The following is a 14,491-nucleotide window of genomic DNA, read 5'->3' on the forward strand; positions in this document are numbered from 1 at the left end:
AAAGCCAGCGGTGCTTAAAATGCGCGTCAATGGCGACGGTCTGCAGTTTCATTTTACTTTAATAGGGACCATCTGCTGTGAGCAGGCAGCAGGCGTGGCCAGCTCTCCTCCCAGGGGCTGGCCCTGTCCCCCAAGTTCCTCCCCCAGGATCAGGTGGGGGTGATGAGGGCTCTGTGAGGACGGCTGTGCTGGGGCCCCGCAGCCCCCGGAGAGGGTCTTAGAAGGGGCCCTTGAAGCTGGGGCTGAGGGTAGGACATGCAGAACCCCAGGCTGGTCCCTTTGTCCTTCCAGGTCAGGATCAAAAGGCCTGAGGAGGACTATGGGGCCACCCGGTACTGGCTGTGGTAAAGCTGAAGGGGAAGGGAGGAGGAGCAGGGGTGTGAGACCCCTGCCCTTGAACCCAGTGTGCTTGCTCTTCCTGCAAAGTCCCCAAGGGAAGCATGGGGCTTGGGAAGTAGCTCTGGCTCTGCCACTGACCCAGCAACAGGTCAGTCACTTTGCCTCCTGTGCCTCGGTCTTCACACCTGTTGAATGGGGGCCGTGCAACACCCACATTGGAAAGATGCTGTGAGCACGGAGGCAGTGAGAGACGCTCTAGAAAATAACCTGACCTCGTGGTGACTGGGCGTGGGAGGAGGGCTGTCCTCTTATGCTGTCGGGGGCAGCCCAGTGTGGCTGCCAGCAGCCCGGTGGGGTGGGGTGGCAGCCGGCTTCACCACCCAGCTCTGGCTTGGCATTGTGGTGAAGACAGTGTGGGCCACACAGTCGGGCGTCAGCTCTGACACTAGGCCGCCGGGCACCTTCCGGCCTGGTCCTGGGAACAAAACTAGTTGGAGCTGAGCAGGGAAACCAAGTGGCTCTGAGGTCAGAGAACAAGCGTCTCGTCCCCACCCGCTGGACCAGAGCGAGCAAGTCGGGACCCGGTGCCAAGGCTATAGGGAGGTCCCATTGGGCAGGGGGATCTTATAGCCACTCCTGAGGAGCACCAGGCAGGCCCCCAGCCCCAGGGCCCCCGCCAGGAGCACCGCACCCAGGGCCTTGAGGAAGGAAGTCCTAGTCCGGGTGAAGGAGCTGGGCGCCATGATGCCGAGCAGGGCCGTGCTGACCGTGAGCGTGTACAGGATGGAGACGCCCGTGTTGAGTGCGACGATTTTGCCGAACTTGGCAAATGGGGCGATGATGCAGAAGAAGAGGGGCACCGTGGCGATGACCGTGGTGAGAGCGCTGGAGACGATGGCCACTCCCACGTGCCGCACGGCCTCCAGCGTCCGCCACTGGCGCTGCGAGTGGGCGTCCTGGGTGTGGGGCGGAGCGGAAACTGGGGCCAGGGGACCTGACGGAACAGCGGGATCCCACCCTGCCCAGGCCTTGGGATGGGGGCTCGGACCCTGGCTAAACATGGAACCCCTGCCCAAGGCTAGCCCTGCCCTGGGAGGCCCCCAATTCTGCCTCCATCAATGGGATAATTATAGCACCTACTTCACAGGGTTGGTGTGAAGATTAAATGGTTCCCCTGCAGTAGCAGACAGCACACAGTGGGGGTGTGTTAAATGTTGCTATGACGACCAGGATGCTTTTGATCTTCCTGGTAGGCTCTTGTAAATGGGAGCCCTGATTGGAACTGATTTCCTTCTTTTGACCAAAAACAGCTAAATGTATAAATAATTTAATTTACATATTTATGAATGTTTTCACACCAATATAATTCCAAATTTAAAAAAACCCCAAATTTTATAAGACCCAGAGCTGGTTTTGGCCCTGAGTCATGGGCACGTCCTCACTAAGCCACAGAGGGCCAGTGGGCCAGTTGGGGGCGTCGGGGCCACGAATGAAGGGCCCAGCCCTGTTTCCCAGGCTGGAGAATGAGACCCAGACTCAGAGAGCCAAGAAGGGCCCTTGGACATTGCCTGGCCCAACCTCTCATGCTCACTTAGGGAGACGGAAGCTGGGGGAGTGGACCCTCCCAGGGCCCATGGCACTGCTTTGGTGGAGCTGCCTCGGGACCTGAGGCCGCCCAGGAGATCAGCCCCAAAAACCACAGCTCCTAGAACACATCGTGGTTGGGGTTCGGGCATTGGGGGTGTCCAACTGTCCTTGGGGGTCCCTCAGCTGCACTGCGGTGGAAGGAAATTCACTGAGATGGGCATTGCAGGCAAGGCACTCACCTCAGCTTGGTGAGGGGGCAGGTTCTCTCCAGCCAGCAGGTAGCCCTCGACCAGATGGACGCAGTAATCCACGGAGGAGCCAACGAGGATGGACAGGGAGATGGCTTCCACGGCGCCCATCTCCCAGCCACTCCAGTACATGATGGTCACCACGAGGCAGACGATGCCTGCAGGGGGCAGGGGAGAGCAGAGAGGCAGCTCAGACCTGGCCCCACCCACACAGTCTTGGAGGGATGCTGGGCAAATCAGAGGGCCCCTGGGGAATGGGGTAAAGTTTGGAGTAGAGCCCCCACCTCTGGTGGCAGGAAGGACAGGGCCAGAGAGAACTGGGGGATGGGGCAGGTACAGCAACACGTCACTGGACAGCAAGCTATACTCAGCAATGTCTGGCTCACTTCAGAGAGCAAAGGCTTGTGGGGCATGAATAACTGCCATCCAGACAGCACTGAGCAAAGGGGCATTTTGCTGGGGGTGGGGTGGGGTGGGGTGGTCAGGAAGCCTTCACCGAGGAGATGGGTCAGTTAAGGTTTGAGAGACACCTGCTGACGGGAGGCCTCCAGCAGGACCCCTGCCTGTTGCAGGACCCTGGCCCTCGACCACATACCCAAGATACTCAGTAGAACAGGTAGCAGGAGCAGCACGTGGGTGGTGAACACGGCCACTGCAGCCACGCAGATGAGCAAGGAGAGGGCCAGGCCGTACAGGGCGCTCTGCACCCCTGCAAGATGAGGGGAGAGGGTCCTCAGCTGGGCTGTGTGGGAGGGGTGCCCACTACCTCCCTTCACCCCCATGGTTCAGAGATCTCTGAGGTCACAAAGATGGGCACAGTCACAGCTAGCTGTACCACTCTGAGAAAGCCACTTGACTTCTCTGAGCCTCCGTTTCTTCACCTGTAAAATGGGGCGATAACAGTACCTACCCCAAAAGTCCTATTTGGAGTTTAAAAAGATAACACAGGTCAGGTCCTCAGCACAGGGCCTGGCACCGAGAAGGGCTCCTAGTGACATTGAGCTGCCATAATGGTCATTACTGTTTCTTTTCAGGTGGCCAAATTCAGGATCAGAGAATGTGGCCAGATGCCCCCGAGCAGAAGGGGACCCAAATGCCAGCGCTGCTTGATGTTCCCAGCTACTGGGTCATTCCGGTTTCTCCACGGCTCTTGGCCAGGATTGAGAAGATGACAATGTGGTTCAGACAGGCCGCACCAGGCCCTTCCTGCCCTGGTCACCTCCCCATCCCCCGCTGCCACCCCGCTGCCACCGTCTGCCCCACCGGGACCCCCGGGGTGAGGGGCTGGGCTGCTGCTCACCTATGATCTCCATGAAGATCTGCTTCCAGTGCTCGCAGGTCTGGAAGCCTCGGCGCAGGGCGGAGCCCTCTGGGAACGTGTGCAGCTGCTGCTGCAGGAAGCTCTCCCAGCGCAGATAGTCCGAGTAGGTCTGGAAGGAGGACTTGCCCTTGTACGTGGTCTGTGGGGGACATGAGCCAGTGAGGCGGGCAGGTGGCTGTGGCCCACTCGCCCTTCCCAGGCTGTGGCTGGTTTCTTCTGGGACAGATGCAGCCAGTCCTTGGCCACCTGCAAACGGAGTGTGGTGTGTGTGGGGGGGGCGGGGAGTGAAGGGTGAGTCAGGCTAAGACGACCTCCCAACAGCCTCTGGGATAAGCACATGTGATTCTTATAGAGGTAGCAAGTTCCAAAGTCCCTGTCCCTTCCTAACAGAACCATCTTCAACTCCCAGAGACCCCCACACTCTCATGTCCCAACCTCTCTGCACGTGCTGTTCCCTCTGCCTGCAAGCCAGCTCCCACTCATCCTTCAAGGCTTGCTAAGGTTCTGCCTCTTCCAGGAAGCCTTCCTTGATAGCCCAAGATGGGTATCCTCTGGGCTCTGCAAGAAGCGTACTGAGAGAAACCTATTAACTTTTCGGGTGGCCAAATGCAGGATCAGACAATGTGGCCAGATGCCCCTGAGCAGGAGGGGATCCAAACTCTGGCCTGTGAATCAGTTTCTTGTGTCTGCCCAACAACCCGCCCATCTCCTGGCTGGACTGTGGGTCCAGGAAGGAATGGCATGTCTGGGTCACAGTGGCCAGCTAGAAGAGCTCTTCAGGGAATGGTGACGAGACAGGCACTCATTGTGTCCTGGAATTTCCGTGTATGTGGCCCAATCCTGCTCTCCCTGAGCACAAACCGGTCACAATGCATCTGCGTGTACGTGTGGGTCTGAGTGTTGGTGGGGCCAGCTTGGAGGTGACATCCTGCGGAGGAGTCTGAGCAGGGGCTCCCTCCTCTCTGCAACTGTCTGTGGCTTCAGCTTTAAAAGAGAAGGAAATCCCATCACATGCTACAACATGGATGGACCTGGAGGACATTATGCTCAGTGAAATGAGCCAGACACAAAGAGACAAACACTGTATGATTCCCCTTATATGAGGCACCTAGAGTTGTCGAATTCAGAGAGACAGAAAGGAGAATGGTGGCTACCGGGGCTGGGGGAAGGCAATGGGGACTTAGTGTTCAGTGCGCACAGTTTCGGTTTGGGAAGATGAAAAGTTAAGAGATGGATGGTGGTGACGGCTACACAACGATGTGAATGTACTTATTACTGATCTATATACTTCAAAAATGGTTAAGATAGTCAATTTATCATGTATATTTTACCTCAATTAAAAAAAAAAAACATTCTGGGCTTGGAACTGGTGTCTGCATTAGCCTGGGGCTCCTTCGGGCTGGGAGGGTCTCTGTACCCTTTTTTGTTGGTGGCTGGAGGTCTGGTTGCCTGTGCAGCGTGTGGCGCACATGGCGGGAAGGAAAGCAGGGCTGGGGGCCGGCAAACAGAATCAGCTCCCGCTTATACCCTGGTCCTCGTTTCTCTCATTCTCCGACACCCTCACGTGACCTCGTTGCTGCTTCTCAATGGCTGTCAGAGGGAAGGCGGGGATCTGCGACCCTGTTCTTCAGAGGCGGAACTTGAGGCCAGATGGGACAACTGATTTGCTCAAGGACACAGAGCACACCGGGTCAGGGCAGGACTGGACCCTGGGTCTCAGCACGGAGGCAGCAGGGGCAGACGTGGCCAACCTCACAGAGCGAAGTGCCAGGGCCGCGAGGCCTGCAGATGCCCAGGTCAGGGGTGTGCGTATGTGTGCCAAGGCGGGGCCCTGGTAGTGTCAAGGTGAGAGAGGAAGACACCAGGTGTGGGATGGCCGGTCCCCTGGCTTTAAAACCCAGCTGGTGGGGGGCTCAGCACCGGGGTCTATGGTCTACTTCCTGGCCCCCCAGTGGCAAAGAGGAGCATCCTGTACTTTCACAAGCAACACCACAGCCTGACCCTGCAGCCCAGAGGCTGCAAAATGACACGGACTCGGGGCTGGTGGGGACGGAAAGTGGTGGGAGCTGGCTGGCAGCCCGCATGGGACAAAGGCAGAGCTCTGCATCAGATGGCTGGCTTAACTCTTGATGCTGATACTCACTAACCACGTGACCTTAGACAACCAGTTTCACCTTTCTGGGCTTTGTATCCACCTCGGAAGAGCAACCCCACCAATCTGGGACGAGGACCAGGGATCAGAGGTGACACGCATGAGGCACTCTGCACTGTGCCTGTCAAGACCACCAGGGGCTCACCGACTCGAAGGCCATGGAGATCCACTGCACTCGGCCCTCCTTGACACCCACAGCCCCATGTGACAGCTGCCCTGGGAGCAGGTTGGGCTCAGGCAGCTCCTTGCACTCAGGGTGTAACATCTGCAGGAAGGAGGAGATGCTGTAGCCTGCAGGGAGGAGGAGAGAGGTGGGTCGGGGTGGGGCCTGGGCCTTCCCCGCCCCACCCCACCGTGCACATGTACTCACCCGTCTGTGAGTGTGGGAGGCACATGCCCTCCCCCCAACCTGCCAGGTGTAAACCAATGTCACCCCAACACATTTAATAAAATTAACAAAAAGTATGTGTTAATTCGGCAATGTCATTGGGAACCGACAACATCTATCTGCCATCAGGGTGGAGAATGATGTCTTGTGCCCTCAGGGAGAGCCCTGGCATGACATCACCCCGGTCACCTGTGGGCCAGCACCTGCTCCCAACTTTGGAAAAGCTACTCCTGCAGGTGTGCTTATACACACTGCACACGTCCTTACACACGGGTACCTCTGGGCCAATGCACATTCACGCACGAGCCCACTCTCTTGAAGACACATGAACATTCACATACTCCCTGCCCTGGTGTGGACATTCAAGCAGACATGTGTCTGTAGATACCCATGTGCCAGGCATGAGTGTCCCCGGGGCTGTCCACCCTTGGACCCCAATGCCCCCGGGCCCTCCTCCCTCCGAGGAACTAGCCCCCACACACACCTGAGGGCAGGCACTGGGCCCCGCCTGGCTTCACCAGCTCCGAGTTCCCAGCGATGGCCTTGCAGAGGCGACACAAGTGCCCAATTTCTTTGAAGAGGTCAAAGCTGCTGTCATAGACGACGCTGCCCTTTCCCAAGGAGACACAAGCCAGCGTAGACCACTCAGTGAGTCGGGAACTCAGTCCTGGGTCCTGCCCGAGGTGGAACCTCCGGCAGCTCCCTGCTGCCATTGCTGCCATCACGCTGGAACCCTGCATGTCACCCTTGGTCCCCACCTAAGCCTGCCCTGCCTGCCCCAGTCGTACCTTCTGCTCCCTCACTGCCCACCCCGCCCAGGCCCCCTTAATCTCGCCTCCTTGGATTAACTCACAACATTCTCACCTGAGCTTCCTGCCTTCTCCTCTCCCTCTGCGCAGCCAAGTCCTACCTGTTCTCCAGTGTCCGCCTAGTCACTTCCTGGCCTCCCATCCCTCCCCTCAACACCTATGGGCTACCGGTCTGGTCTTGAAAAATCTCCCACTCCACCTGGCTCCCAACTGCTTCGCGTCTGATCCTGGACTCCCAGCCGGACCGACTTCTCCAGGCTGGCGTTCGGTGCCCACGTCCAGTCCTTCCTACCACACGCTCAGCACCCACTACGTGCCAGGCACCCATCACACACCCGGTCATGGCTCCATCAGATCCTCTCCCTTCAAACACTTGAGCCCAGCGTAGGATACAAACACGTACAGCAAGGAGACCACACAGGGAGGGGGCACCACAGCTGAGGCACACTGCGAGGGCCCCCTGCAGCAAGAAGGGCAGGTGGTTTTACACACCCGTGTGTTCACTTCCATTCCAGCCCCCAGTGGTGAGGGGCAGGCAGTTCAGGCCCCCAGATGTACTCGGATTTACCGGTGATTCTAAAAGCTGAACCCTGTTCAACCCTCAAGAGAAATGATACCCAGGGGCCTGTGGGGGTCCTGTCAGGCCTGGCGAAAGCATGTGGGGGGCTGGGAAGGTGGCCCCCAGGCTGGTAGTTGTTTGCAAGCGTGCTTAGTCGGCCCTTTGGCTCTACTCAAAGTGGGCCCACGTACCGGGTCTCCAATGACGTGGTTGTCCACCTGCCGCGTGCGGTTGATGCCGACAATGCCGAAGACCACGAAGACCATGGCCCCCGTGTCCACCAGTGGCCGCACCGCTGGCTTCCCGCAGCCTGTGTTCACGCAGGGGTTGAAGCCAAAGGTGGCCGAGAGGCGGGCCCTGGGCCCTGCAGGGGGAGTAATAGTTGTACCGGGGGTGGGCCCGGCCCCCCAGGCCCCGTCGCAACCTCCCCGCACGCACCTTTCTCATTGGGCACGAAGAAGAAGCCTTTGGTTGGCCCGTCGGGGCTGGAGCTGAGCAGGCAGCCAGGAGGTGCCACGCACACGCGCCCGTGGAAGGGTGGCTTGTGGGACTGCGCAAAGTACAGTTTCCTGCGGAGGCAAGGGAGGCCGGGACTGAGGCCAGGAAGGCCAGGGGCATCCTGGGGGGTGAGGCAAGTGTGGCCATATTCAGGGGACAGATCGGGGCTCCACCAGCACAGGGGTTTGGTCTCTGGTTGGGGGCTGGGGTTTGGAGGCTCATTTTAGTCCAGGGCCACTGAAAGGGCCTGCTCAAGGCCCCTCCCCTAAATGCGTCTGTCTCCCCACCTGTGGCATGAGGGTTGGAGGAGACCAGCAGTTTCCAAACTGCCCTCCAGGGGGTGAAAGAATTCACAGAGGGGCCCCAAGGCCAGCCTTGGGGGGCCCTGTTTCAGAAGCATCTCGCTGCTCTCCACGCCCCACCGCCCACCCTCCCAGCCCCACCTCAACCTGAACAGTTGTAGAGACTCGAGTTTCTGTTTGAAGAAAGGCTGCTACGTTCAGCTTGCTCACCACTAATAGAGCTCAAGGTTCCTTCTAGAGTGTTCTAAGATCATCCAGGAAACCGGACCCCAGTCACTGCTGTGTATGTGCAGAGCGAGCCCAGCCCTGGGCTCAGTTTGGGGAAAGCAGAGGGACCCCTCCAACCCTGAGCCAAGGTAGGCCAGGCTAAAAGGGCTAAGTGAGCCCATCTTGGTCATCCCCCTGTCTCCATGCCACACCCTTCTGCCCCAAGTGGAGGTCAGCCTCATGTGGGTGCTAGATGTCCCGAAGGCAGGCCGTGTCAGAGACCATAGCTCCATGTGTCTCCAGTGCGGGGCCCGCCACTGCTGTTCCGTAGACCATGGCAGCCTGGCTCTTTCTGTCAGAGCTTGTATCGAAATTTGTAATGACGCTGTGCTTCGCTTGTTAGCTGCTGTCTCCTGCTAGTCGCCCCAAGGGCAGCAGCACATCTGTCTTGTTTACCACTGTATGCCCAGCACTGGCACCATGCTGGCACACAGTCGGTGCTCAATGTTTGCGAAATGAATGAACAGATGAGAGAGAAGATCCTCGGCTACCATGGCCTCGGCGGATGAGTGAATGGAGGGCCCTGGCCTGTATCAGGGGACAAAACGGGAAGAGACGGCCCCGGCTGGCCCAGAGAGCCCCTGAGGCACAGAGTACAGTATTTTTTTGGAGCGCTTATATCATGCCAGGCACTAGGCAGGGCCTGAGCACACCACAGGGTAGGTAAACACAACCATGTCTCTTGTCACCTTACAGTCTGAGGGGAGGGACATTAAATATTTTCCGAATTAATTATATACATTGAGAGTGGACAAGAGCCTTGGAGAGGAAGGGCAGAGTGCACTCATTCATTCATTCAGCAAGTGTTTACAGAGCACCCACTATGTGTCAGACACTGTGCCAGGTGCTTGGGACACAGTGTGGAATAATAGTCACAGTGCTCACTGCGGGATGTGTCCATGTTCCTGAGGGAAGACAGGTAATGAGCCAGTAGGTCAGTACGATTCCAGGTGTGGACGGGGCCAGAAAGAGAGCAATGAGGTGACGCAGGAAGAGACCTGGAGCGGGTATTTTAAATGGGGGCGGGAGCTCTGTCAGGCAAAGCCTTTCCCAGGAGGAGACGGCTGGGCAGAGACCCAAATCGTGAGAAGTCAACCACACGAGGAGCTGGGAAGGGGCATTATAGGCAGAGGGAACAGCAAATGCAGAGGCTCTGCTATCCGAACTGCTTGGCATGCTGAGGGACAGTGAAGTGGCCACTGTCACCCAGAGAGAGTGGCAGATCATGGACCAGCATCTTTGCCAGTGTTCCCCACTCCCCTGTCCTGGGCAGAGAAATATCTGAACAGAAGTGTGGAAGTGGACACGGGTTTCTTAAAGGTGCCTGCTGGCCTCAAGGGAGCAAGGGAGGGAAGGGCGGCCGTGCTGTTGCAAACGGGCTTATCTGCAAGGCTCTGTTACCGGGTGTGCTGCTGCTCCTTGGCGGCCACGTAGAAGTTGAAGTCAAACTTCCAGCCCCGCTTGGTATCACAGGCCAAGGTCGTCACCATCCATTTGCGGGAGGGGCTCGCCGCCTGGAGCAGCCCTACTGTAGACATACAAGCGGTCAGCTTCTTGGTGAAGTTACCAAAAGGCGCTCTATATACCTAAGCAGTGGATCGACAGAGACAAGACACGTGACTCTGGGAGGCTGCTTTGGCCTGGGCCCGGCCTCAGGCTCTATCCCCTCCCTCCTCAGCGTGTCCCACCCTGTCATAGCCCCCAGATTGAGGGATAGAGCTCTGGGCAGAGGCTCAGGAGGCCTGGGTTTGAGTTGGAAGGTCAGGCAAATCCTTCCCTCCCTCTCTGAGCCTCAGTCTTTCCTTCAACTGAACATCTCATCCATGCCAGGCCCCAAGCTGGGCAATGAAGATATAGCAGTAAGCAAGCCGGGCTGCCAATTACAAGGGCTTCAGATCCTTTAAGGGCTATGAACGAAACAATCAGGATGATAAGACACAGGATAAATGGGCAGGGGAAGAGGAGGGCAAACTGAGAGGGACCCTTAGGACAAGGCTCTATGGGGAGGCGACATTTATGCTGAGACCCGAATGAGGAGTCAGCACGCATTAGGCTGGAAGGAAAGCTTTCTAGGCACTGGGGATAGCAATTCAAAGGCTCAAAGTCAGGAAACGCCTCAAACTCCTCATGTAAGTGTCACCCTGGAGGGTATAACATGTTAAAGAAACAAACGATTCCTGCGAGGGAAAAACTGGAAGCCTGTATTGGCCCTCAGAGGCTCTTTTCTGGGGTGCTGGAACAGCTGCTAAGAACAACCATCTAACTCATGGCTACCATTTTTTGAGCATTTACTGTTCCAGATGTTATGGAACACACAGGCCTTCTTCCATCATGCACCTCCAACCCCGGCTGGTGCTTCTTATACCCCCATTTCACAGACGAGGAAACTGAGGCTCAGAGAGATTAAGTACTTTGCCCAAAGACACACAGATTATAAACAGCAGAGCCAGAACTCGAACCCAGGTCTGGCTGACTCAGAAGCCCATGCTCTCATCACCACTCTGCATGTCCCGCCACAGCCCTGGCTAATGGCAGGAAAGGGTCCTCATCTGTCTGCAGCAGCTCCAGCCTCACAGACCCGGCCTCCCCTTCCCTAAGTGGCCACCAGTGTGGCATTGAGGGCCCCCCTCCAACCCTGAGCCAAGGTAGGCCAGGCTAAAAGGGCTAAGTGAGCCCATCTTGGTCATCCCCCTGTCTCCATGCCACACCCTTCTGCCCCAAGTGGAGGTCAGCCTCATGTGGGTGCTAGATGTCCCGAAGGCAGGCCGTGTCAGAGACCATAGCTCCATGTGTCTCCAGTGCGGGGCCCGCCACTGCTGTTCCGTAGACCATGGCAGCCTGGCTCTTTCTGTCAGAGCTTGTATCGAAATTTGTAATGACGCTGTGCTTCGCTTGTTAGCTGCTGTCTCCTGCTAGTCGCCCCAAGGGCAGCAGCACATCTGTCTTGTTTACCACTGTATGCCCAGCACTGGCACCATGCTGGCACACAGTCGGTGCTCAATGTTTGCGAAATGAATGAACAGATGAGAGAGAAGATCCTCGGCTACCATGGCCTCGGCGGATGAGTGAATGGAGGGCCCTGGCCTGTATCAGGGGACAAAATGGGAAGAGACGGCCCCAGCTGGCCCAGAGAGCCCCTGAGGCACAGAGTACAGTATTTTTTTGGAGCCCTTACATCATGCCAGGCACTAGGCAGGGCCTGAGCACACCACAAGGTAGGTAAACACAACCATGTCTCTTGTCACCTTACAGTCTGAGGGGAGGGACATTAAATATTTTCTAAATTAATTATATACATTGAGAGTGGATAAGAGCCTTGGAGAGGAAGGGCAGAGTGCACTCATTCATTCATTCAGCAAGTGTTTACAGAGCACCCACTATGTGTCAGACACTGTGCCAGGTGCTTGGGACACAGTGTGGAATAATAGTCACAGTGCTCACTGCGGGATGTGTCCATGTTCCTGAGGGAAGACAGGTAATGAGCCAGTAGGTCAGTACGATTCCAGGTGTGGACGGGGCCAGAAAGAGAGCAATGAGGTGACGCAGGAAGAGACCTGGAGCGGGTATTTTAAATGGGGGCGGGAGCTCTGTCAGGCAAAGCCTTTCCCAGGAGGAGACGGCTGGGCAGAGACCCAAATCGTGAGAAGTCAACCACACGAGGAGCTGGGAAGGGGCATTATAGGCAGAGGGAACAGCAAATGCAGAGGCTCTGCTATCCGAACTGCTTGGCATGCTGAGGGACAGTGAAGTGGCCACTGTCACCCAGAGAGAGTGGCAGATCATGGACCAGCATCTTTGCCAGTGTTCCCCACTCCCCTGTCCTGGGCAGAGAAATATCTGAACAGAAGTGTGGAAGTGGACACGGGTTTCTTAAAGGTGCCTGCTGGCCTCAAGGGAGCAAGGGAGGGAAGGGCGGCCGTGCTGTTGCAAACGGGCTTATCTGCAAGGCTCTGTTACCGGGTGTGCTGCTGCTCCTTGGCGGCCACGTAGAAGTTGAAGTCAAACTTCCAGCCCCGCTTGGTATCACAGGCCAAGGTCGTCACCATCCATTTGCGGGAGGGGCTCGCCGCCTGGAGCAGCCCTACTGTAGACATACAAGCGGTCAGCTTCTTGGTGAAGTTACCAAAAGGCGCTCTATATACCTAAGCAGTGGATCGACAGAGACAAGACACGTGACTCTGGGAGGCTGCTTTGGCCTGGGCCCGGCCTCAGGCTCTATCCCCTCCCTCCTCAGCGTGTCCCACCCTGTCATAGCCCCCAGATTGAGGGATAGAGCTCTGGGCAGAGGCTCAGGAGGCCTGGGTTTGAGTTGGAAGGTCAGGCAAATCCTTCCCTCCCTCTCTGAGCCTCAGTCTTTCCTTCAACTGAACATCTCATCCATGCCAGGCCCCAAGCTGGGCAATGAAGATATAGCAGTAAGCAAGCCGGGCTGCCAATTACAAGGGCTTCAGATCCTTTAAGGGCTATGAACGAAACAATCAGGATGATAAGACACAGGATAAATGGGCAGGGGAAGAGGAGGGCAAACTGAGAGGGACCCTTAGGACAAGGCTCTATGGGGAGGCGACATTTATGCTGAGACCCGAATGAGGAGTCAGCACGCATTAGGCTGGAAGGAAAGCTTTCTAGGCACTGGGGATAGCAATTCAAAGGCTCAAAGTCAGGAAACGCCTCAAACTCCTCATGTAAGTGTCACCCTGGAGGGTATAACATGTTAAAGAAACAAACGATTCCTGCGAGGGAAAAACTGGAAGCCTGTATTGGCCCTCAGAGGCTCTTTTCTGGGGTGCTGGAACAGCTGCTAAGAACAACCATCTAACTCATGGCTACCATTTTTTGAGCATTTACTGTTCCAGATGTTATGGAACACACAGGCCTTCTTCCATCATGCACCTCCAACCCCGGCTGGTGCTTCTTATACCCCCATTTCACAGACGAGGAAACTGAGGCTCAGAGAGATTAAGTAATTTGCCCAAAGACACACAGATTATAAACAGCAGAGCCAGAACTCGAACCCAGGTCTGGCTGACTCAGAAGCCCATGCTCTCATCACCACTCTGCATGTCCCGCCACAGCCCTGGCTAATGGCAGGAAAGGGTCCTCATCTGTCTGCAGCAGCTCCAGCCTCACAGACCCGGCCTCCCCTTCCCTAAGTGGCCACCAGTGTGGCATTGAGGGCCCCCTCCCCTGGTAGTGGCAGCTCGCTTCTCAACAGCCCGGGCTCACCTGGAAGGAGGGTACTTCCCCGTCCCCAGGGGACACTAGCTGCCAAGGAGCAGGCGGGCTGGCGTTGAGGGAGAACCTGTAGATAGCCAGGTGGCCTTTATTCTTCACCTTGGAGATGTACACGGTGCCTGGAGAGTCTGTGGGGACAAACGAGGGATGGATGGGGTGGCCAGTCACCTCAACTGGCTTACCCTGACCCTGGAGCAGTCCACTCTCTGCTGAGTGGGGAGCTGAGCCCTGCCTGACCTTGGTAGTGGGGGACGCCAGGATGGAGTGGTGGCATGGTGGTGGGGGAAGAGGTGGTCACCAGGGTGGGGTGGTGGGGTGGCTGCATGGGTGGTGGGGAAAACAGTCGTCACCAGGGTGGGGTGGCTGCATGGGTGGTGGGGAAAACAGTCATCGCCAGGGTGGGGTGGTGGCATGGGCGGTGGGGAAAACAATCGTCACCAGGGTGGGGTGGCTGCATGGGTGGTGAGGGAAGCAGTGGTCACCAGGATGGTGTGGCGGCACGGCTAGCAGAGAACATGATGACGGCTGCCAGTTTCCGGTAGCAGCACGGGAGGAGGGTGTGACAGCAATGGTGGAAGTCACAGTGAAGATGTATCGGCATGGGCTAGGCAGTGGCAGTGGTGCCAAAGATGGGAGCACAATATGAACGGTGGGGCTGGTGCTGGTAGTGGCAATGGTGGGCACAGATGGGGTGACAGTGGTCATACAGAACTGCCCTACACGTGTCCCAGCGCCCCACCTCTGATGGAGGCCTCAGTATTTAGGAGCCTTGTCGTCTCCCACTCA

The 14,491-nt window shown here is 57.1% G+C and overlaps 1 protein-coding gene across 1 annotated transcript in view; it reads right to left on the reverse strand.

Moving 5' to 3' along the window:
* Window positions 1-932: 932 nt before the first annotated feature.
* DISP3 (dispatched RND transporter family member 3) overlaps window positions 933-14,491 on the reverse strand; it is a 47,802-nt gene continuing 34,243 nt past the window's right edge. The window contains exons 10-19 of the mRNA XM_011363631.2: window positions 13,697-13,833; window positions 12,428-12,612; window positions 7,842-7,972; window positions 7,595-7,767; window positions 6,520-6,646; window positions 5,793-5,938; window positions 3,475-3,634; window positions 2,770-2,883; window positions 2,166-2,332; window positions 933-1,295 (exon numbers count right to left, since the gene is read on the reverse strand). Coding sequence (XP_011361933.1) covers window positions 933-1,295; window positions 2,166-2,332; window positions 2,770-2,883; window positions 3,475-3,634; window positions 5,793-5,938; window positions 6,520-6,646; window positions 7,595-7,767; window positions 7,842-7,972; window positions 12,428-12,612; window positions 13,697-13,833 — 1,703 coding nt within the window. The remainder of the gene's footprint in view (window positions 1,296-2,165; window positions 2,333-2,769; window positions 2,884-3,474; window positions 3,635-5,792; window positions 5,939-6,519; window positions 6,647-7,594; window positions 7,768-7,841; window positions 7,973-12,427; window positions 12,613-13,696; window positions 13,834-14,491) is intronic.

Source organism: Pteropus vampyrus, unplaced genomic scaffold (assembly GCF_000151845.1).
Source record: "Pteropus vampyrus isolate Shadow unplaced genomic scaffold, Pvam_2.0 Scaffold86, whole genome shotgun sequence".
NCBI lineage: Eukaryota > Metazoa > Chordata > Mammalia > Chiroptera > Pteropodidae > Pteropus > Pteropus vampyrus.